Source organism: Dryas octopetala, chromosome 1, assembly GCF_963921425.1.
Source record: "Dryas octopetala chromosome 1, drDryOcto1.1, whole genome shotgun sequence".
In the NCBI taxonomy this organism is placed as follows: domain Eukaryota; kingdom Viridiplantae; phylum Streptophyta; class Magnoliopsida; order Rosales; family Rosaceae; genus Dryas; species Dryas octopetala.
The window spans coordinates 19,774,306-19,796,399 of NC_141366.1; the positions used below are offsets into that span (position 1 = coordinate 19,774,306).

General features: G+C 35.2%; 2 protein-coding genes and 2 non-coding genes across 4 annotated transcripts; 3 read left to right on the forward strand and 1 right to left on the reverse strand.

The window, feature by feature from the left end:
* The first annotated feature begins 5,896 nt into the window (after positions 1-5,896).
* Positions 5,897-9,762, forward strand: LOC147298941 (UDP-D-apiose/UDP-D-xylose synthase 2). The gene is made up of 9 exons (XM_086239955.1): positions 5,897-6,494; positions 6,599-6,691; positions 6,874-6,981; positions 8,174-8,288; positions 8,380-8,513; positions 8,594-8,695; positions 8,784-8,876; positions 8,987-9,122; positions 9,209-9,762. Exons 1-9 carry the CDS (start codon positions 6,219-6,221, stop codon positions 9,322-9,324), a joined length of 1,173 nt encoding a protein of 390 aa, XP_086096081.1. The 5' UTR covers positions 5,897-6,218; the 3' UTR covers positions 9,325-9,762.
* Positions 9,763-10,968: 1,206 nt separating this feature from the next.
* Positions 10,969-11,041, reverse strand: TRNAR-UCU (transfer RNA arginine (anticodon UCU)). Its single transcript has one exon. It is a non-coding gene; the product is annotated as a tRNA-Arg (tRNA).
* A 5,847-nt stretch (positions 11,042-16,888) lies between these two features.
* Positions 16,889-21,044, forward strand: LOC147298943 (Phototropic-responsive NPH3 family protein). Its single transcript, XM_086230166.1, has 4 exons — positions 16,889-17,699; positions 18,050-18,119; positions 18,581-19,786; positions 19,876-21,044. Exons 1-4 carry the CDS (start codon positions 17,650-17,652, stop codon positions 20,443-20,445), a joined length of 1,896 nt encoding a protein of 631 aa, XP_086086292.1. The 5' UTR covers positions 16,889-17,649; the 3' UTR covers positions 20,446-21,044.
* Positions 21,045-21,999: 955 nt separating this feature from the next.
* TRNAS-GCU (transfer RNA serine (anticodon GCU)) lies at positions 22,000-22,081 on the forward strand. Its single transcript has one exon. It is a non-coding gene; the product is annotated as a tRNA-Ser (tRNA).
* The last annotated feature ends 13 nt before the right edge of the window (positions 22,082-22,094 follow it).

Consider the following 22,094-nt stretch of genomic DNA (forward strand, 5'->3'; position numbering starts at 1 on the left):
GTGCTGAAAGTCATATCGTTGTATCTATTAAAATTAAGCTTAATTAAAATTAAGTGATGGTTCAGTTATAAATTATAATGTAAATATTTATAAAAATTATACTATTGGTTTTATTTTAATGAGATCTTTAATTTAAGATCAATATTGAATATATTTAAATATTTTATTTATGACTTAAATTATAATTTCTATATTTTCTCTCCACCAAATTTTTTATATTTCAAATTATAATGTTTGAAATGGATAAAAATAGTAAACACAACACAACACAACACAATTCATTTTATTTAATGATATGAACGACGAGTACATAAACAACGAAAGACTAGAATGAGTGTATAAAATTAACAACAACACCATCCAACAAAAGATAGATGAGTGAGTGCAAATATGAATGGGGTGGGAATGACCAATTTATAGAGGATATTAAATATTTATAAAAATTATATCATTGATTTTATTTTAACAAGATCTTTAGTATAAGGTTACTATTGAATATATTTGAATATTTTATTTTCTCTCCACCAAATTAACAAATAATTATAAATGATACATGTATATTTGAATTTAATATGCAAAAGAAAAAATTTCTACAACAATTTAGTATGCAAAAGATAGGTGAATAAGTGAAAATATGGGGTGGGGATGACCAATTTATAGGAAAATTGTTAAGCTAGGTGTTAGAATTTTTTGTTTAGATTTTTTATGAATTTTTATATCATATTTCGATTGACAAATTGTTTCAAGCATTAGATTTGTAAATTTTTAAAAAATATATATTAGATGGATTGCCCAGATCACGGCAGTAGGTTGACGTTTTTTTTTTTTTAAACAACGGTCTGTTAATCTGGACCGTTGATTCGCAACAATTAACAAATCTGCACTGTGCGTTGCTTGCATGCGAGGAGCAGCGCATTTATGTAAGAGTATTATTGTTGTTGAAAGGCTTTATTACACTTTATCCACTTGAACTTTGCAGTAGATCTCACTTTATCACCTAAAAAAAAAATTGTGCCAGTTTACCACATGAATTAAAATTTGTTGCAATGTACCACCTTTAGCTCATTTTGTCTAAATTTTTGTTCAAAAAAATGTGTTTTGGTCTTTTCAAGTTAGTTTTTATTGTATCAAAGCGGTTAAATATAAAAAAACCATTTTTATTCTAACAATAGGAACTTAAAAAAGATAAAAACACCCTTATTTTTAACAAAAGTTTAAACAAAATGAGCAAGAGGTGGTACATTGCAACAAATTTTTAATTCAGTGGTAAATTGACACAATTTTTTTTTTTAGGTGGTGAAATGAGATTAACCCCAAAATTCAAGTAGGTAAAATGTAAAAAAATCTTGTTGAAAATAAAGGATAAATTATAAAGACAAAATGGGCATTTGGTCATTATAAATTGGATACAATTAGTTGTACCATTAAGTGCAAATTAATATAACATGAGGGAGCTTCAATTAAGGAGTCTATTGCATAAACTTATGTCTCGTTTGGTTCGCGGATTAGGTTCCTTAGTAATCTTATATCCATGCTCATTTGGTTCGCTTTTTTTTTTTCTTGTCAAACACAACCAAAATCACTTTTGACTATTTCAAACAAACCCTCAAATTCCCCTTAGATGGATATCTCACACACATGTAAATGGTAACGCATCTCGTGAATGTGCTTACCAAATATGAGAATATAATTTCATACACATTCTCAAGCTCCAAATTAACTAAATGGACTGTTATGATTTAAGGATTTCTCGTAGTGTCTATTTCACATTGTAGTTTGATAATCAATATCGTCCTCTATTCAACTATCATTGTTACAAAAAATTAAACAAATTAAAAATTATTAAAATATTTAATTATGACAAAATAAATAGACAAACACTGTATTTTAAACAAACACTAAAATTATCACCATTTAATTAAATTAATTGTTTACTTTTTTACATTTATCATTCTTAAATAAAGGTTTACAAAATAAAAGATTAATTTTAATCATCAAGCTACATTATAAAATTAATAAATCACTTCCAAGGAAAAGAATTTGATCCGCGTGCATGTACTGGAGGCAAAAATAGGCTACCGAGATTGAAAAGAAATGGCTACATGCCTACAAAAAGTTAAAAGCAGAAGCACATGTGTATGTGTGACTGTGTGAGTGAGAGTGAGGGCATATACATACACACACGCAAAGAGAGAGAGAGAGAGAGAGAGAGAGAGAGAGAGAGAGGCTAGAGTCCAAGATTGATTTTACCAAAAAAAAAGTCCAAGATTGAAAGCTCAGAAGAAAGACACAGAGCACCAACCGAAGACGACGTCGACCCGGTTGCCATTGTTTGACTTGAGCTCCCAATACTTTCATAATTGCCTTCTTTCGCTCCACTTTCGACTGAAATTTCTACTGGCCAAAAAAAAAAAACTTTGATCTCTTGTGTTTTTTTTCTTTTCTTTTCTTTCTCTATTTTTTGTTTTTTATTTACTTTAAGTCTATAATTGAAAGGAAAATAAGAGTCACGTGAGTATGAAAAGGGAGACAGCTCATTGGGAAAGCCACTCGCATGTCTCGGGTTACGATCTGAATTGACGTCAAAAACTTTTGTATATAATATCTCCACAGTCTCACACACTCATTCCACACTCGCTACTCGCTACTATATATGGGAAAACTTCATTGCTCATTGTAAATGACTAAATGTGGATGACTGTTGTCAGTGATGTCCCATGAGGGGTGTTTTAGTACTTTTGCTTTTACATTTCAAACTTAACAAACACAATTAAGCTTAGTGGACAATCTTGCTCTTTCTCACTATCTCCATCGGACCATCTCTATTGGGTCTTTTATTATTGCCAAAAATAGTAAATTATTCAAAGGTTCAAATCTTTGTATCACTATTACCACCCAAATTGAAATTCATTCTCACATTAACACCTATAATTTATTAATTTTAATTGTTTCACTTCACCACATTAAAACAATAGTGAATTCTTTTTCTTTTTTTTTGGCCATGAAAAAAAAAAAAACACCACTCCAAACCATCAGAACGAGGTCGTGCCTCTTGACCGAATCTGAATCTAAAGAAATTCTTTCATTTTCTCACACTTTCTGGGCTTACTTTTTGTTTGGATTTGAAGCAAATGGTAGAGAGAAGGAGGGTGGGAGGAGAGGCAGAGAAAAAAAAGGGTGGGGCAGGCTACGTGGAGGGGAAGGGTGGGACAAAAATAAGATGAAAACAAAATTTTAATTTATATATTTCAAATAAATGAAATAGGACGAAAAAACAAAAATACTCATGTCACATCACCAATTTTAACAAATTACTTGACGAAATTAACAAAAAAAAGTAAATTGAGACACGAAAGTCAATTATGGTTGGTGAATTAGGACAATAAAACTTACAAGTGGTAATGTATAAATGAATTTCAGTTTTGGGAGGTAAAAATAATATTAAGCCTATTTGGTAAACAATGCCAAATTACTTATACATTGTTTTTGGCCTCATTCCATATGACTTAAAAGTTCAAAATTAGCTTGCATATTTAAGTACTGTTAAGATGTTTGTTTTGGGATTTTGACAAGAATGAGCATCATAATTGAAAAAGAGAATGAGATTGATTTCCAATGTTTAGGAAGTGGATTTGAAAATGACATCACTACATATGCATTTGCATAACAATTTTTTACGGGTGCATTTATTTGCATTTATAAAATAAGAGGTGAATATAAGATTATGATGACAATTATGTTTTTAAAAAATAAAATTTTGTTAGTGTCCCAATAATACTATTTCTATTACTAGAATTACCACTCATGGATTTAGGAGCAGAGCTAGAATTTTACAATTGGAGGGGTTGAAATATCAAACACAAGTAGGGATGGCAAAAAAAAATCGTAGGTTTGGGTACCTACGGGTATCTGAACCGCACATAGTGGATATAGGGGAAAGTTTGGGCACGGGGACGAATTTGGAGATTTTTTGCAAATGCCCAATTCGGTACGGGGCGAGGATGGTATTGCAATCCCCATCCCTTTTTTCGCCGCGAATTAAATATATATGATTGTTTTATTTTTATAATATTAATATAAAATATATATTTTGGATTTATAAACAAGTTTTGGAAAATCTTTTTGGTCAAATATGAAGTTTTTATTTTTAGCTATATGATATGCCTTTGAAGTAAATGGGGATGTGTAAATAAATCTTTTTTAAAAAATTATTTAACTTAATAGGAGAAGGATTCGTAGCATCTTTTTTTTACGCAAGTTTTGACACAAGTTTTTAATAAAGCACACTCCTTATAGGATTTCAACGATCCGAACTATCTATTCTTTAGGTCTTCATTAAAGGATCATCCTTGTAAATAATTAGGTAAATCAGAAATCATTTACCTATAAAGATTAAATGGTCAACAAAATAAACACTTAAAATTGTGACAATTTAATCTTTGTAGCGATTTACTTCATTTTTTGTAAAGAAAATCTTTTAATAGAGACCTCAAAAATAGACTGTTCGAATTGTTGAAATCCTATATGGAGTGGACCCCTTTAAAAATTTATGTCAAAAATAAGATGTCACGAATCCTCTCCCTAACTAATAAATCCAAAAAGATAGGGACAAATTTTTAACTAATTGGGCAAATACGGGGATGAGGATGGGGATGGAGATCCCATTCCCCGTGGATATAGATATGGCTGTATGGAGAATCCCCTAATTTAAAAATATGGGGATTGTGGCGGGTACGAGGCCAAAAAATCATTCGGTTATGGGTATGCATGTGGCATACCCATCCCCCACTCGTACTCATTGCCATTCCAACACAAAGTATAAAGAACTGAATTATTTTGACTTATTTATGTATACTGTGTTGGAAAGGAGGGGCCATATATTAGCCTAAATTACAAGATTTCGTTACCATTTATTTACTATAATATACACATTAAAACAATGTTTTAAAAACTTGGGGGCATAGCCACCTCAACCTCAGGAATAACAGTGGCTTCGCCATTCGACAAAACCAGTGAGCAAGAGGGATTAATTGACCCTGTGACATTAATGTTATTCCCACATATTTTAAGTGTTTGTCTCTCAATTTTTGGTTTATATATTAAGAGTTGAGTACAATGTGTTTGATTAAATGCATCAAGGAGGCAACTAAGTTATTAATTGGGCAAACAGTAGTACATCAAGTGTGACTTTTTGAGAGCTTGTTCATCTCACTTTTACGAAGAAAAGTTCCTAGATCCGTCACTAAATATTACCAACCATCTGAAAAAAAATGGTGCAATTTTTGAATTACTGAAAAATCTTATTCTAAGACATTACTGTGACTCCATTAGTGGGATATTATCTCATTCCGTAAAACAAATGTTAAGGTGTGTGTTATACTGGAAAGAAATACTTATACAAACATTTAGTGTTGCCAAAATCACTTTCAAATAAACAAAAGCCCTTCGTATATCATTTTGCTTAAAATAGACAAAAAATGTATTTTTGGGTTCGAAAAAGTATCACATAAGTACATAACCTCATAGTTACAAAAAAGGAAATGACGTGGAAAGGGCAAAAAAAAAAGATGGTTATTTGACAACCTACAACATCTCAATTATTTGACCAATTGCCTTAATCATTATCGATTACATGACATTCAATAAAACAAACAAAACCCTGCACAATCGCCATATGCAGATCCAGCTCTACCCCTTCTGGCATTCCAAAACTTCTAAAAATTCCTGATTGATCCAACAATCCCAGAGAGGGTCTTTCATGGGGCATGCCCCAGTGGGGCACCTCTCACATGAGGTGGGACCCACAATTATGTGGGTCCCACCTCATGTGAGAGGTGCCCCACTGGGGCATGCCCCATTGAAGATTTATCCCAATCCCAGATCCAAAAGTTAAAAAAATAATGGTTTTCATACCAATTCAGTGGCGGCAAGCCTAGAATACCTAACCAACACCCTCACACGTGTCTCCACTCAGAAAGCGAGTAGCCTCTGAGCGAGTGTAAAAGCGAGTGGTTAGGCCTGTGGTATCTCCTTCCCTCCCTCTCAATCCCATTTCCCACTACCTTTAAATAAATGCTGACCCCTCCTTCTCTGTTCTCCATATTCTTCTTCTTCTCCGCGAACCCCAAAAAAATCTCTACCTCTTCTTCTTCTCTTCTACCTTCATCCATTACCCATTACTCGGAAAACCCATTTTCTCAGAGACCCAGAGAGAGAGAATGGCGTCGACGGCGAGGGTAGATCTGGACGGCAACCAGATAAAGCCGATGACGATTTGCATGATCGGAGCCGGAGGGTTCATTGGGTCCCACCTCTGCGAGAAGCTGATGTCGGAGACTCCGCATAAGGTGCTCGCCCTCGACGTCTACAATGATAAGATCAAGCACCTGCTGGAGCCCGCCGACTCGCACCCCTGGTCCGATCGCATCCAGTTCCACCGCCTCAACATCAAGCAGGACTCGCGCCTCGAAGGCCTCATCAAGATGGCAGATCTGGTAATACGCATTTCCTCACTTTTCTTGACAGTACCTTTGTTTTTTTCTTGACGGTACTTTTTTTGACTGTGCTTTTTTTTGGCGGTGTTTCTTTTTTTTTACAGACGATCAATCTTGCGGCGATCTGCACGCCGGCGGACTACAACACGCGCCCTCTGGACACCATTTATAGCAACTTCATCGACGCGCTGCCTGTGGTGGGTTTTTTGGCTGCTGCTGCTGCTACATTTGTTTTCTTGTTTGTTTTTTGGGAAATGAAATGAACCCAATTAGATTTGATTGCGAAATTTGAGATTTTTCGTGCGAATTGATTAAAGTTGATGTGAGATTTGATGTGGGTTTTTCTTACATTTTGTTTTTTGTGAATAATTTTCGTTAGGTGAAGTACTGTTCGGAAAACAACAAGCGGTTGATTCACTTTTCTACTTGTGAAGTGTATGGGAAAACCATTGGAAGCTTTCTTCCTAAAGATAGCCCTCTTCGTCAGGTACACTCTCCCTTTCTTTTTCCCTTTTTCCTTTTTTTATTGTTTTCTAGGATACCATTCAGATCTGTGTTTGACGTCTGTTTTATGTTAAAGTTCTTCATTTGCGTAATTCGAATGGTTTGACTGCATAATTCAGCTTTTGAGATGTAATACTGATGCTATATGTGTCGGTGGTATGGCATTATACTCTAATGCTTAAACATATGCTGAAGTATGTGATGTAATACTAATGCTAGTATGTAAATTGTAGATCCAGAGCATTGTGAACAATAAGCCTTGATTGCTTTTGTAGAACAAGAAACTCGGATTCCAAGTTAGCTTGGACTTGAAGTTGAAGAGCGAGGTCTTGTCTGACTTGATGTCAAAATATTTTTCTAAGAATATAAATATATTAGTATAAGAGTGGTTCTTATTTTTCAATTTCCTGTTTTCTTATCATATACAATTTTTTATATTTTTGGGTACAGACAGTATTGGAATTTTTTTTTTCTTGTGTTTTTTCTGTTCTTATAGCAGATACATCTTATATATTCTGAGTTGGTGGACATTACTTGCTTCATGTTTGAGAGGATGTCAAACTTTTGGGGTTTGTACATTCTTTATATATGGTTATGTCCAGTTCAATTTTTTATTAATGAATATTTCTTGTGGTCCAGGAAGTCAATGGTAGTTTTTGGTAATACCAACTTTAGGTTGTAAAATACTGTCATCGGTGGGTCAGAATTGGAGTGTTGAGAGGGATGAAGAAATGATAGTATAAGGCATTTTGTCAAAGAAGTTAGGAAAATAGTGATATAGGTTTTTCTCGGGAACTCTAGATTTGTTCAAGGTTTATACTCTTTCTTTCTTTTACAAAAATGTGATGTCATGTTTTGTGTCATGTTTTGTGTTTCTGGATGTTTCTCCTCTTTATCTGTCATTGGTAATTAGAAATGGCATTTTTGCCTCCTTGCTTTATGAAGTGGAAAGGGGAAAAGGAAAGAATAACTAAAGGAAACAAACGTAATGTGCCCTATAAGATTGCATGCCTTTTTATTTCTTGTTTCGGCTCTCTGGTTTTCCTCTGATATGAGGCTGTCTATTTTTTTTACTGTGTAATGCGATTTCTTCGGATGAAGCCACTGTTAGTTTATGCTGTATGATTTGTATTTTGTACTGAAAAATTTATTTCTGGTGTGCTATTTTTACTTAGGATCCTGCATATTATATTCTCAAAGAGGATGAATCCCCCTGCATTTTTGGCTCTATTGAGAAGCAGAGATGGTCTTATGCATGTGCAAAGCAATTGATCGAGAGGCTGATTTATGGTAAGTCATATGTTTATTTTACTTTTACTTGGCTGTTGCTGAATTTTTATTAGTAATGTAGGTTTCTGATTTAGTTTCTTGTTGTTTACAGCTGAGGGTGCAGAAAATGGTCTTGAGTTTACCATTGTGAGACCCTTTAACTGGATTGGACCTCGGATGGATTTCATTCCTGGGATTGACGGCCCAAGTGAGGGTGTTCCAAGAGTTTTAGCGTGCTTTAGTAATGTATGTGTGATAGTAGTTATAATCTTCCCTATTTATTTGCTATTTTTGGTGTGATCAAATCCTGTTTTCTTATTTTACAGAATCTTCTTCGCCGTGAGCCACTCAAGCTTGTAGATGGGGGTGAATCTCAGAGAACTTTTGTTTATATAAATGATGCTATTGAAGCTGTAATGTTGATGATTGTAAGTTAAAAAAAAAAAAAAATCTCTTTTCTAAAATTAATATTTAGTTTGCAATGGGAGTTACTCACTAGTGCAATCTTTTCCTCAGGAAAATCCTGCTAGGGCCAATGGTCACATTTTCAATGTGGGCAACCCTAACAATGAAGTTACAGTTAGGCAGCTTGGTGAAATGATGACTGAGGTGAAGAATTGTCTTTGATACTATTTATTCTCTTTAGTTGACTTAGTTGCATTAGCAGTGCTACTTTAAATTTATGTGGATATGAGGATTGATGTTTCTGTACATTGCAGGTTTATGCAAAGGTAAGTGGTGAACCAAAACTGGAGAAACCCACCATTGATGTAAGCTCTCAAGATTTCTATGGAGTGGGATATGATGATAGTGACAAGAGAATTCCTGACATGACTATTATCAATAAGCAGCTTGGTATATATCCTTACCTCATCTTTAATCTAATTGAGCTGTGTCATTGAACAGCATTCTGACTGTGTAATGGGCTCTATGCATGACAGGTTGGAATCCGAAGACTTCGCTTTGGGACTTGCTTGAGTCAACCCTCACCTATCAGCATAGGACATATGCCGAGGCTATCAAGAAGGCCATTTCCCAATCAGTTGCAACAAGCTAAATAAATATGGGTTTTGGTGCCAATCAAAGGATCCTTGCTTAGGTATGCTGTTGTTTGGCAGGTGTTGAAATTCTTTCTAAAGAAGACTAAAGATGTATCTTAATGTCTGATTTGAATATATACTACATTTTTTGTTGTCTTACGGGTGTCGTTAGTCAAATAGTTCATGGTAGAGCTCAGCAATTTGTGATTGGTCTGCAGAATATATCTAGATTTCATTAGGGAAACTTATCATATGTTACTGTAATTTGTCACCAGAGCTTTTGCTACGACATGCTGGGGGCTATAGGTCATTATACAAGTGAACTCGTTTCTGTTTCTTTAGGGGATTTGCTTGTCATTCCTCTATTTTGTCCTTAGGGTGTTGTATTATTTTCGATAACCCTCCCAAGCTCTTGTTTTTATATTTATTTATTATTAATTTATTAATTTCATGGATTTGGTGTCTGTTGGTCTCATTTATAGGTAAAAATGATGATTCTGTATTATGGTTATTAGCAACGTTTCATCGACATGCAATTGTATTCAAGTACTTTTATATGGACAAATTGGGGTGCAAAATCTCTCATTTCTTTAGCACTGGTTTGGGGAAGTCTAGGGGAAATAATGTGCGTATAAGAAGAAAAAGAGCCCTTTATAAATCAAAGTTATGCATCAGAGCTTACAAACCTAATTGTTTTGGTATATTAAGATGGAAACAAGATAACCAATTACAAAAACAAAATCAACAAAGAATTTGATATCTGATTTGACGATCTCCCTTGTTATCTTTACATGTAACTAAAGGAGGAAAAAAGTTTTTGAACCAACTTTCCAAATTCCCCCCGATTATTTTTATCTCCCACTTTGCTCTATAATGGTTTGATGCTGAGTTGTGGGGGTTTCTTTGCCTCCACTTTACCCAAAAAAAATAAAGGAGGAAAAAAGTAATGGGTCGCGCTAGTTCATTTTCATAAATAATGCTCATATAGCCTTGTCATATCACATGCCGTTGATTTTATGAATATATACAACAAAAGTCTGCCACATATATATTTAACATTAGAAAAAGAAGGAAACAAAATCTGACTACTCTGCCTTTAAAACAAGATTTGTGTGAAGTTGGTGAAATCCAGTCACTTTTTCCTTTTGATTTTTCTTTTCCTTTAGAAATGGTAGATTAGATATCATCATAAATACATATATGACACAATTCCATATGAAATCTTAGGTATACACAATTATAAATATATGATTATAACAAATGTACAAAAAAATCATTGTTGAAAGAGAAGAGTATTTTACCCATTTCTCTTGTCTTTCTCTTTCATTTCCTCCCAACTTTCAAAACACATGGTGTACTACGGATAGTTCTGTAATTTCCTAGAGGGTACTAAAATGAGCCAGTTCTATATTGTGATGATAGTGCATAGTGGCTTCTCCTATTCATAACTGGAAACCTAAACCTGTTGGGGTTCTGGCCCCAAAAAAAAAATAAAAAATCTGACTTGATTGTAGAGAAATCGGAGGTTGACAAGTTTTTCTATTCATATACTTTAGCTAAATGGGCCTTGTGATCCTCATGCCCACATTTGTACCATCCAAAATGGGCCTTGTGATTTAAGAAAATAAAAAGAGATATCCAAAAACACAACAAAAAAGGATCACACCCGGTGGGACTCGAACCCACAATCGCCTGATTAGAAGTCAGACGCCTTATCCATTAGGCCACGGGTGCTAGATGTTCATATCAATCATTTTATAATTTAAATACATATATACACCACAACTGATAATACCTTTTTTTTTTTGGGACTAAATAATAGACTGCTAGCACTTGATGAATAAAGTGAAACCCATTTTAAAGTAAGGAATTATCTTTTCTTCTGTATATTGTTGATAACCCATTTGTATATGTGAATTATTTAGCTGTAAAATTATACTTTGCTAATCCTTAATGGTAACTTGGTAAGTAAAAAAAGCAGAAAAAGTATTTGCTTCTCCGACCTCTAATTTTGGACTACTTTGCTTGCAAATTTTGCCTAAAAAAATTATTCATGTGATGTTTTCTTTGAAGATTTTGTCTACAATTGCATTCGGAAAAAAAAAAAAAAACCTGATTTAAAAAAATTTTATCGGGTGTAATGGCTTATCACATGATATTATTATTTTCTTTACTGTAATTTCATATGATATAGTCTATTTGGATGGAAAGGAATGATTTAAAGTAGGATTTAGTGAAAGTTTTAGCTATAGTGGTTAAGACTTACGAGTTTTTTTTTTTTTACAAATTCTCTCATGCTTCCTTTACTCCACCTCTTGGGGATTCTTTTCATTTTTTCTGTAGCCACTGGCAGTTGGTAGCAACCACTACTCCTTGGCGACTAGAAGTGCTTCATATTTTAGAGTTAGGATTTTAATTTTCATTTGTTTTGGACTTCTTTTTGGTTTTCTTGTAATGTAATTGTGTGTCTTGGTTTGATATACTTTGTGAGAATTGAACTGCCCTTTTCCATTACAATCCTTTGTTTGTATTGTCTTTGTTTTGTAATTTCTATTATATTACAATGGATAAAATGTAATAAAGTAAAATAAAAATTCAAAATTCAAAAGTGCTCTAACTTAGCCAAGGAAATTTGAAGTATGGAGAACTTCAAAATGATACCATCTAAAAGCAATATTATGGAATTTAAAATTTCAAAACTTGATCAGATATCATAGTTCTGATGTTTGTTGTGACTGATTGAGTCTCATGCTTATTTATTATTTTAGACAATGATGCCATTTATGCTCAACTGCTCATAATTAAGACACAACAACTACATTACTTACATGCCTAATACAATTATTTCAGCTAATTTACTTGCATCATCTACTTCCATGTCTTTACTTCATTTACACGTAAAGTATACATGATGTCTTCTAGTTCCTCTTAATTATTGCATGCTAAAACACAGATTGTGTCCAACATTATGATGCATTATGCATAGTGCTTTGCTTGTTGAGAATAGTATTTCACGTCAGACTTTTAATATTTTTTAAAAATTTTAGAATTTTGATCTTCGAAGTTGAGCTCCCCTGAACTAATGCTTGAATATATCCTCCTCAAGTAGTGCTCAAATACTATCAAGTAATACTCGAGAAGTGTTTGAGCACTTTTCAAAGAGAGCTCGAGTATTACTTGAGGGTCAAATTTCTAAAGATTTTTTTAAAAAGTTAAAATTCCGAGAATGAGAGAATTTGTAAAAAAAAAACTCTAAGATATTTTACTTGAGGGTTAAGACTTAAGATTTAAGACTTTTCGACAATGTCTTGAGGGTTAAAAATCTCATTCTCGACAATGTCTATTACTTTAGAGTGTTATCTTAAGTTTTTTTTTACTTGAGGGTTAAGACTTAAGATTTTTACACTCTAAAGTAATAGACATTGTCGAGAATGAGATAAAAAAAACTCATACACACGCGTAAATATTCCTACCGTTCGATCTGAATAAGATTCTTTTCATAATTTTACCTTACCATTAATTGGCTTTCGCTTTGCACAACTCTGCATCCTAATGCTCTGCCACAAATTCGTTTTTTATATAAATTATATTATTACAAGGTTTGCAGTCAATGTAAGTCCACCATAGTAGTTCCAACTTCCAACTTCTACAGACTAAGGCCATCCACAGTGGTGAGAGTGAGAGTGAGAGTAAGACATAGCCTGAAAAGTGATTTTTTGGCCTGAAAAGTGATTTTTTGTCCTGAGAGTGAGAGTGATATGTGCTGAAGCTACAGTGGTGCTGAGAGTAAGACCTGAGAGTAATGTAATTGTATATAATTAAATTAAGTTTAAGTTAGATTAAGTTATAGTTAAGTTATAATTTATAATTTATAATTTAAATATTTATAAAAATTATACCATTAGTTTTATTTTAAAGAGATCTTTAATATAAGGTCAATATTGACTATATTTGAATTTATAATTTTATTACCTAAAATATAAATTCTATATTTTGTCTCCACCAATACCTTTATTTCATTCACCAACATAAAACAAGAAAATTTAAGACAAACATAAATAAACATAAACAAATAAAACATAAAACAATCACAAACAAACACAAAACGACAGCCACAAACACAAACACAAACAACACACAATGGTATTGGAGACATCTTCAACATTTCGGCGTTCATCGCCGGCGTCGGCGTCGTGCTTGGCCACGACTTCCTTCTCGCGTCCAAAGGTGCTGGACCAAATCATTCTTCAGTTGCTGGTGGAGTGTTGTTGACCGTATCAACCTAACCCGAGAAAGCCGTTACTCTAAAAGAATTGGCTGATAACTTTGGCCTTCATCATATGGTTCAGTGTCATACCGTGCCACAGCCCGGGAGATTCTTTCCTGAACGTGGTCAATGTCATCGTCCGATTCATCGTCCTCGTTCTCTGGACGCTCGTCCTCAATGATCATGTTGTGCAAAATTATGCATGTCTTCATAATATAGCCCAGATCATTGGCTTTCCATCCTCTGGCGGGATGTGCTTGAAACATCTCTTCATCTGAATCAAAATCGTGGGGGGTAGACATCCTGAAGCAGAGTGTAAACGAATTTTCTGCAATTACTAAGCAGGGTGAATTGGTGAAGGCACGACATGGTGAAATTTATAGACTAGGTGTGATAATGTAAACGAATCAAAATCTTATCATCTTGGAAAATTAAACGAATCAGAATCTTATCATCTTGGAAAGTTAAACGAATCAGAATCTTATCATCTTGGAAAGTTAAACGAATCAAAATCTTATCATCAGTCATAACAGGCTATCTTATCATCTTAGAAAAGTAAAGGAATCCGAGACATATTTAATAATAGGGTATTTTATTTTAATTCATAATAAAATGCATACATAAAGTACACGACAGAAATAGTTGGAAAAACAATGACACGTCAGTCATATTGTGAAAAGTCAGTGTTGGGGAAGTACCCTCCCGAGCTTGACGTGCCCTCATTTTAATTCATAATAAAATGCATACATAAAGATACATTTATGATATTTCGAGGTGGCTTGCCCTATTTTCTTGAAGTGAGCCATGACCGCCCCAATTTGTCGCCCATTCCTCACGGCGAGAGGAGATTTCCGAATAAATTGATCGTACACTTTATTCCAAAATTCCATGTTTCTTTGATTGGATCCGATTTCACAATCTTCCGAATTTTCCATCCAAGCTTCAACAAGCGCTACCTCTTCTTCATTGGACCAATTTTTTTCTCTTTGCATTTTCCATGATTGGAAAAAAAGAATTTTCTAGGAAAAGTGAGGTGATTTGAATAGATTGATAAAATGAATGAATTGGATAGATAGATGTGTGAAAAAATGAAGTGTGAATGCTCAATTTATAGGAAAAATGATGAAATAGCCGTTATAAATTTTTCAGAATTTTTAAATATTTTTTCGAATTTTTTTTTGTAATTTTTTTGTATTTTTAATTGCATTATAACGGTCAATTAATTGTAGCCGTTGATCTCCAACGGCTACATTAATCGGAGCCTCCAAACGCTGCCACGTGTGGCTGCAGTACATTTTTTTTTTTAAATTGAAACCGGCTTTAATTGTGGACCGTTGATCAGCAACGGGCGGACGATCCTGGCCGATCGTGAGCAGCAGGCGCGCGTCCCAGCGAGTGGCAGACAGCTGCTGCGGTGAACAGTGGCTTGTCTGCCACTTTATTCCCTCCCTCCGCAAGTACCAAATTGCACCTGCCTTCTTCGAAAATTCCGGACTCCTCTGAAGCTTTTTAATTTGTGTTGAAGCCCTTTTTTGTCTTTTCAAATTCGGTGGGGCCCACTTAAATAAAAAACTCACACACTCTCACTCTCAGCCAGATCCTCTCCTCACCCTCAACTCTCACCCTCACTCTCATTACTCCGGCCCACTGTAAGCAAAATTAGAGCTTCCTCACACTCTCACTCTCAAGCTCAAACTCACCACTGTGGAAGGCCTAATAGAAGTATGTGTAAGTAAAAAAGTGCAATAATGTTATTTGTATACATTTATCTAACTACATTAGTTGACCACCTTGGGTGACAGCTAATTTGATAATATCATGTAATTAGTGAGTTGGCTTACATGAATTTTCAGTTTCATTTAATTATATTTTAACAAAACTTTGAAATTAAAAAACAAAAAGAGTCTCAAGCACGTTCCAACGTGCAGTCGATGGGTTTGGTTTCCTCCCCATCCTCCACCTAAGATACCCTCACCTCCTCCTCTACAACCTATTTCCCCTTACCTTTTGATCTGGTTTCTCAATCCAGTAGTCTCAATTTAGATTTGCCCGATCAACAAGGAAATTTTTTTAAACATTTTATTTAAGATCCATCAACACTCATTAGTGGGATTTAGAGTTTAAGCTCTCAAATTTTGAGTTTCATCCAAAATCTAAGAGCTAAACTCTAAATTCTAAATTTTAAATGAGAGTTGCTATATGCACTCTGCTCTTTCTCTCACTAGACACCCCTCCTATTTATTTTGTAAAATGAAAATTTTGACCCAAAGTCAAATGACTATTAAGGACATTTTTTTTTCTGTAAAAAAACCCAAACCCCAGCCCACCCATCCAACTACCTGCCCCAGCCCCAGCCGACAACCCTTTCGGCTGGCCGACCCGCCACCTCTCTCCTCCCTCTTCCAAATGACTAGTAAGAAATTGTATATATAAAAATAAAAGTAAGATGTGTGTTAAGTAAGAAAAGGGTGTATAGTGAGAGAAAGAATGTTGTGAATATAACAGCTCTCTTTTAAATATATACATTAAAGTAATTATTTATGTCGGGAATAAGATAAAAAAAAACTGCAAAAAAATACTCTCTATTATTTGACTGTTAGATCAATCTTAAATTTCTCCCTTCTATTTATTTGATAGTGTTTGACCGCTATTTCAAAGCACTATGTTTGCGTGAAAGCTATGGGATCCACGTGTTTTCTAATGTAGCATGTAATATTGCCAAAAAAAAAAATGTGAAGTTGTCCATCCTGGTTTTTATTATTCATAAAATCAAATACTCATTTTCTATATCTACCCATGTCATCTGATACGGCACATGTCCCATGCTCCAATAAGAACTAAGGTGAAGACCGCACAACTTGTCACATAAGAAAACATGAGTCCTATAACTTCCACTTAAGTAAGTAAAGAATAACTTATATGTTCCTATTATAGAGGACGTGTCATCACATGTAAGAGAGAGACAGAGAGAAAGATTTTCCCCTTCTTTTTCTTTTTCTTTCTCTTCTCTTTCTCTTTCTCTTTCTCTTTTTCTTTCTCTCTCTCTCCCCTCTTTTTCTCTACCTCTCTCTTGCATATGATGCCACGTTCCTTATCACGAGGACATGCAAGTTCTTCTCGTATAAGTAACGAATCAAAATATCAGTCAAACTCAAATAGAGTATGAATTGAAAAACGGACCTAATATCAGGGCATTGTAGAGTTTTGAAGTTCAAAGTGCAAAGTGAAAAATGACACAATTTGAAGGGTGAAAAGTATAATTAACCCAAACATATATATGGATGAGAATAAAGAGTGGCATTTAATACCCTGATGTTGTAGGAAATTTTACAATAAATGACACCCTTGGCATAAGAACGATGTGCTTGTGATGGGTCCCACTCCCCACGCTTCAGAAACTCTCCGAGAAACCGTAGTAGAATCGTCCACCATAATCAGACCCACGCGTCTCATAAAAATGATTGCAGAGAAGGTGTTTGACAAAAAGCCTGAGACAAGAAACCACTGTATTATTATTATTACTAGTCTCTGTCTCTCCAAAACCCATAATTTTCTCGGCCGGCTAAAGCCCCAACGAGCACTAATAAGATGCTTTTGCTTCGAGCCCATGGCTTTGTTCCCCCACATGCCGGCCTCTTCTGCTTGTCCCATTTTAATACCCACCTTTGCTTTGCTCACAAACTTGGGACGGCTTTGACGTCATGTTCTGTGCAACCTTTTGCTGGTTTCATTATGGAGATTTGAATTGTTTTTGGGTTTTGTTTATGTGAATGAATGGTCCATGGTGGTTGGTGGTGGTGGTGGTGTGGGGTTGGGCATTTTTCATTTGATTTGGGGAGTCATAGCTGTAAAGGCCCACTGTTTTTGTTTGGTGTTTGGCCACACAACACACGTCCTTTGTTTTTGACCATGTTGGACTTGGATTCATACTTACGTTCCTTGTTGGCATCTTTAACCCCTTTTTTTCACTTTTGATTAAAGAAATCGTTTCTGGGTCTGTGTTCTCCACCCAAAATGAAGCTCTTTTGCTAGAGAAAGAGGGTGCTTTGGCTGTTTTCTTCCCACCACTTCAGCCATGGCTCCAGCTGGGAAGGTTTCTGAGTTTCACAGACAAGGCAATGACTGGTACTCTCTCTCTCTCTCTCTCTCTCTCTCTCTCTCTCTCTCTCTCTCTCTACAACCCAGTTTCTTGAAGGCTTTAATTCTCACAGTTATTTTTCTTTTTGGGATTTATTTTGAGTCTAATTAATTGGGTTATTGAATGTTTGGCCCTTTAAGGCCAGAGTCTGATTATATTCCAATTACGGCCTTCAATCCCATAATTCAATTCAGATAGAGCTAGAATTAAATAGATAAACTCTATAATTCAATCTCAAATAAACCGTGTTTTGTTAAAATGGAAAGTGATTATTTCATGGAATTAAATGGAGTTGGAGAGATTATGTAATTGATGTAGTGTTTTTTTTCCCCTTCAGGTTTTGCAAAGCCGGATTGCCAAGTGATATTACTGTTGTGGTGGACGGTGTAAGCTTCCATCTTCACAAGGTAAGGTTATAGAATTTTGGGGATTGAAGAATGATCGAAACCCATAACAAGGTTTAGGTTATTCCCAAACCTCATATATAAGTTGTTGACTGGTTTGTTAAGATTATGCTAAATTTTGTCATAAGCTTCTTGGTTTTCCCTGCTAGATTTTGTCATAAGCTTCTTTGTTAATATGGAGTAGGTGAGGATGATTTTATTCTGGAAATTGAAGCATCAATATGTCATACGGGCCTGCTGATGCTTCATTTCACTATTAGTGATAAACCATTATATTATGTTTCCTAGATTTATTATCTGCAGTCGGTGTGGCTTTCTTTTATACTGTGATCTGTTGTTGTTGTTGTCATCATCATCATAATCGTCTTCCCCCTTAAGGATAATTTTTTAATGAAAAACAATATCATAGTTGTTACAGTGAACTTTAAGTAGGACTTATCACTTATGACAATTCATCTCTCCAGTTTCCTCTCATATCAAAATGTGGGAAGATAGGGCGAATATATGAAGAGTCCCAAGGCATGCATGAGAAGATTTTCATTGCAGTTCTCGAGGAATTCCCTGGTGGTCCTGACACGTTCCTGATTGCAGCTAAATTCTGCTATGGTATGCGGGTGGAATTGACTCCAAGAAACATAGTATTAGTGTACTGTGCAGCGGACTACCTTGAAATGACAAATGAGTATGGAGAAGGCAACTTACTCTCAAAGTCAGAGGGTTTCTTCCATAAGAATATACTTCACAACTGGAAAGACTCTATCTTGGCTCTTCAAAGTTCTGAGCCTGTTATCCAAAGGGCGGAAAAACTTCACATAGTAAACAAATGTGTAAATGCTCTGTCTGTGATGGTTTGTACAGATCCTAGTTTATTTGGATGGCCCATGATGATGTATGGTAGCTTACAGAGTCCTGGTGGAAGCATCTTATGGAACGGAATTAACACTGGAGCGAGAATTCGAAGCTCTGAGTCTGACTGGTGGTTTGAAGACATCTCATACCTCAGTGTGAGTTTGTTTGAGAGACTTATAAAGACAATGGAAACAAGGGGTATAAGACCCGAAAACATAGTGGGTGCTGTAATGCACTATACAAGAAAGTACCTACCTGGCCTGGGCCGATGGCAGGGTGGACAACATGGTATACCCAGAACAGTTACAAGTTTTAGTTTGACACCCATTGCCCTTGATCAAAGGGTAGTTTTAGAAAGCATTGAAAAGCTTCTTCCCCAAAAAAAGGGGAAGTCATTTTGCCGTTTTCTTCTTGGACTTCTTCGTGTTGCATTAATATTGGGGGTCAATCAAACCTGCAAGGACGCTTTGGAGAGGAGAATAGGGATGCAACTGGATTTGGCAACCCTAGACGGTCTTCTGATTCCTACATATTCAGAATCTGACTCTTTATATGATACCGACTGTGTTGAACGGATAATCCATCATTTTATGTCTTTAGGATCAAAGATTACACCATTTTCTCCATCATTTGACATGGAAACATCACCATCAGCAGAACCATTAAGGAAAGTAGCAAAGTTGATAGATAGCTATCTTGCGGAGGTTGCTTCAGATGTGACTTTGAAACCGGGAAAGATACGCTCTCTTGCAGTGGCCCTCCCAGAATCTTCAAGACCATTGCATGATGGGCTGTATAGGTCACTGGATATATACTTTAAGGTTTGATTTTGCTACCACTTCTTGAAACAAAAGCTGCCTTTTTCTTATTTCTTTATTGAAGTTCTATAATTGCTGATTGCATTTTTCAGGCACACCCTTGGCTCTCAGAGAAAGAGAAGGAAGAACTTTGCAGCATCATTGACTTCCAGAAGCTCTCTATTGATGCATGTGCCCATGCATCCCAAAATGAAAGGTTGCCGCTTAGAATTGTTCTTCAAGTCCTGTTCTTTGAGCAGATGCATTTGAGAACTGCTCTAGCTGGTTGTCTCCATGGCTTGGAAACTGAAAGTGGCCCTGCAGGTCCTGTGACTGTTCCAGGTGAAATGGCTGGCCAGATTATACAGCGGGATGGTTGGGTGACTATGGTGCGTGAGAACCGGGTTTTGAAGGTGGATATGGATAAGATGAGATCTAAAGTTGGTGAACTTGAAGAAGAATTTAGTAAAATAAAGCAAGAGATGAAAAAGGTGACAAAATCACATAGCTCCCTCAATTCGCCTCGTGTGGTTGCCAGGAGAATTGGGTGCAGTCTTCTTTCGCGACCTTCGGATGCCAAACCAGATACCATTGAAAGTACTGGGCCCTCCCCAAGAGCATCAGTTGAGCAGGCACGTTCTTCCTGCCATTCTAGACACAAGAAAAGTTTCTCATTGTTTTGAGAGCTAGTATAAAGAAACTGAAGTCTGCCTTGATACATAGAGGCTCTGGTTGGTTCTCAGAAAATATGTGAGAAAGGAAAGGAAAATTCATAAATAGCATCCTCGAGAATTCTTGAATTTTTTTAGCAGGGTTCATCTCCTTCACGTTTCTGTGAACCAACCAGAACTGTTTCAGAACTCTCTGAATGGAGGACTTTATTTTATACTGAATCACTAATAGAAGTAATGTTCTTCTGAAGCTGGATCCTGAGTACTGAAAGATTCTTTTTCACCTATTCAGGCCTCAGGGGTAGGGATTGGCAGACCTCAAAGGATTGACCATGAAAATTAAAAAGAAAAGAAAGAAGAAGTTATGCTTACATGTTTAAAATGGAATGTTAATCCCATCCAAGATTTGAACTCACAAATGTGTGCACCACATCTTAGGGTGGAGCTTTGGTACAAGTAAATACACCTTGGTTCACATAGAGAAAAGAAATGTTATAATTTTCATTTTCAGTTGGTTAGTTTTTGGGTTTATACATGTACATCTTAAAGAATCAAGTTGTAACTTGTAAGTCTGAGAAATAGTGGAAAATATCAGTAATGTTATGTTTGAACTTATTTGGCTTCCTTTTGGTCATTTGATTCTAAACTGCTGCACATGAAATTAAATAAAGAATATGAATATGTAAATGATAATCACATTTATGGCTCAAAGTTAAGGCTACAGTTTCATTTAAATATAGCATGTGATAAAAGAGGAGAATCATGTAAGTAAAGCATGAAAACTGTGATGTCATTAAACAAAAGCATAGCAAAATGAAAATTGCAGAGATATCTAAGAATGTCAAAGCCTGGAAAAAAAATCCAAGCATCTGTTTGGAGGAGGGAAATCTTTGTATTGAGAATCTTCAATCTTGAGTCATTTCAAAAGATGTTCTAAACTTCTAATTAAGAATTTAAGAATATTCTCAAAACTCAAAGGCAGCAGCTACTACTACCACATGATGTTCATATTTTTAAGTAAAATACTATAAAAAAAAGTTCCAAAGTTTTTAATGAGTGCATAAAAGAAATAGTTTTCAAAATTTGCTGCTGATATATGAGTACTTGTAGTTAGCGTGTATATAGGTTTTCTTTATTTAGCTAGGAGTTAATGTCATAGTTGTATAGTTGACTTACACTATTTGGTCTTTGTACTCTTATATAAATATACCTTGATATATGAAATTATAATCATTTAGCTATATTTTAATTCTTGTTATGCATTTTTAAGAGGTGTCATTTGAACACATTTTTTTTTTTTGGCCAACATTTGAACACATCTTTAAAGAAGCTAATTTTGTATCTGCTTACAAAATTGGATAGATCGGGGACTTTTGATCATACTTGGGATCATTCATTTCCGTCAGTTGTGATTGGTCATTCTTGTAGAGATGTAATGACAATTGGTTGTGTTCGTTGTTAGTTCTTTTTTCTTTTATAGGGAATATAAAAAAGTTCTCAAAAACTTTCCAACCATTAGGATATTAAATATTAAATATGTTTAATGGTGATAAGTTAACATCAACCGACGCTTTGGCCGAGTGGTTAAGGCGTGTGCCTGCTAAGTACATGGGGTTTCCCCGCGAGAGTTCGAATCTCTCAGGCGTCGATCCTTTTTGTTT

Bases quoted from the DNA above. Each gene is read 5' to 3' on its own strand.
- LOC147298943 (XM_086230166.1), top strand. From the start codon at position 17,650: ATGGCTCCAGCTGGGAAGGTTTCTGAGTTTCACAGACAAGGCAATGAC. The intron at 17,700-18,049 runs GTACTCTCTCTC...TTTCCCCTTCAG, and splicing joins CACAGACAAGGCAATGACTG to GTTTTGCAAAGCCGGATTGC. The intron at 18,120-18,580 runs GTAAGGTTATAG...TCATCTCTCCAG, and splicing joins TAAGCTTCCATCTTCACAAG to TTTCCTCTCATATCAAAATG.
- LOC147298941 (XM_086239955.1), top strand. From the start codon at position 6,219: ATGGCGTCGACGGCGAGGGTAGATCTGGACGGCAACCAGATAAAGCCG. The intron at 6,495-6,598 runs GTAATACGCATT...TTTTTTTTACAG, and splicing joins TCATCAAGATGGCAGATCTG to ACGATCAATCTTGCGGCGAT. The intron at 8,289-8,379 runs GTAAGTCATATG...TGTTGTTTACAG, and splicing joins GATCGAGAGGCTGATTTATG to CTGAGGGTGCAGAAAATGGT.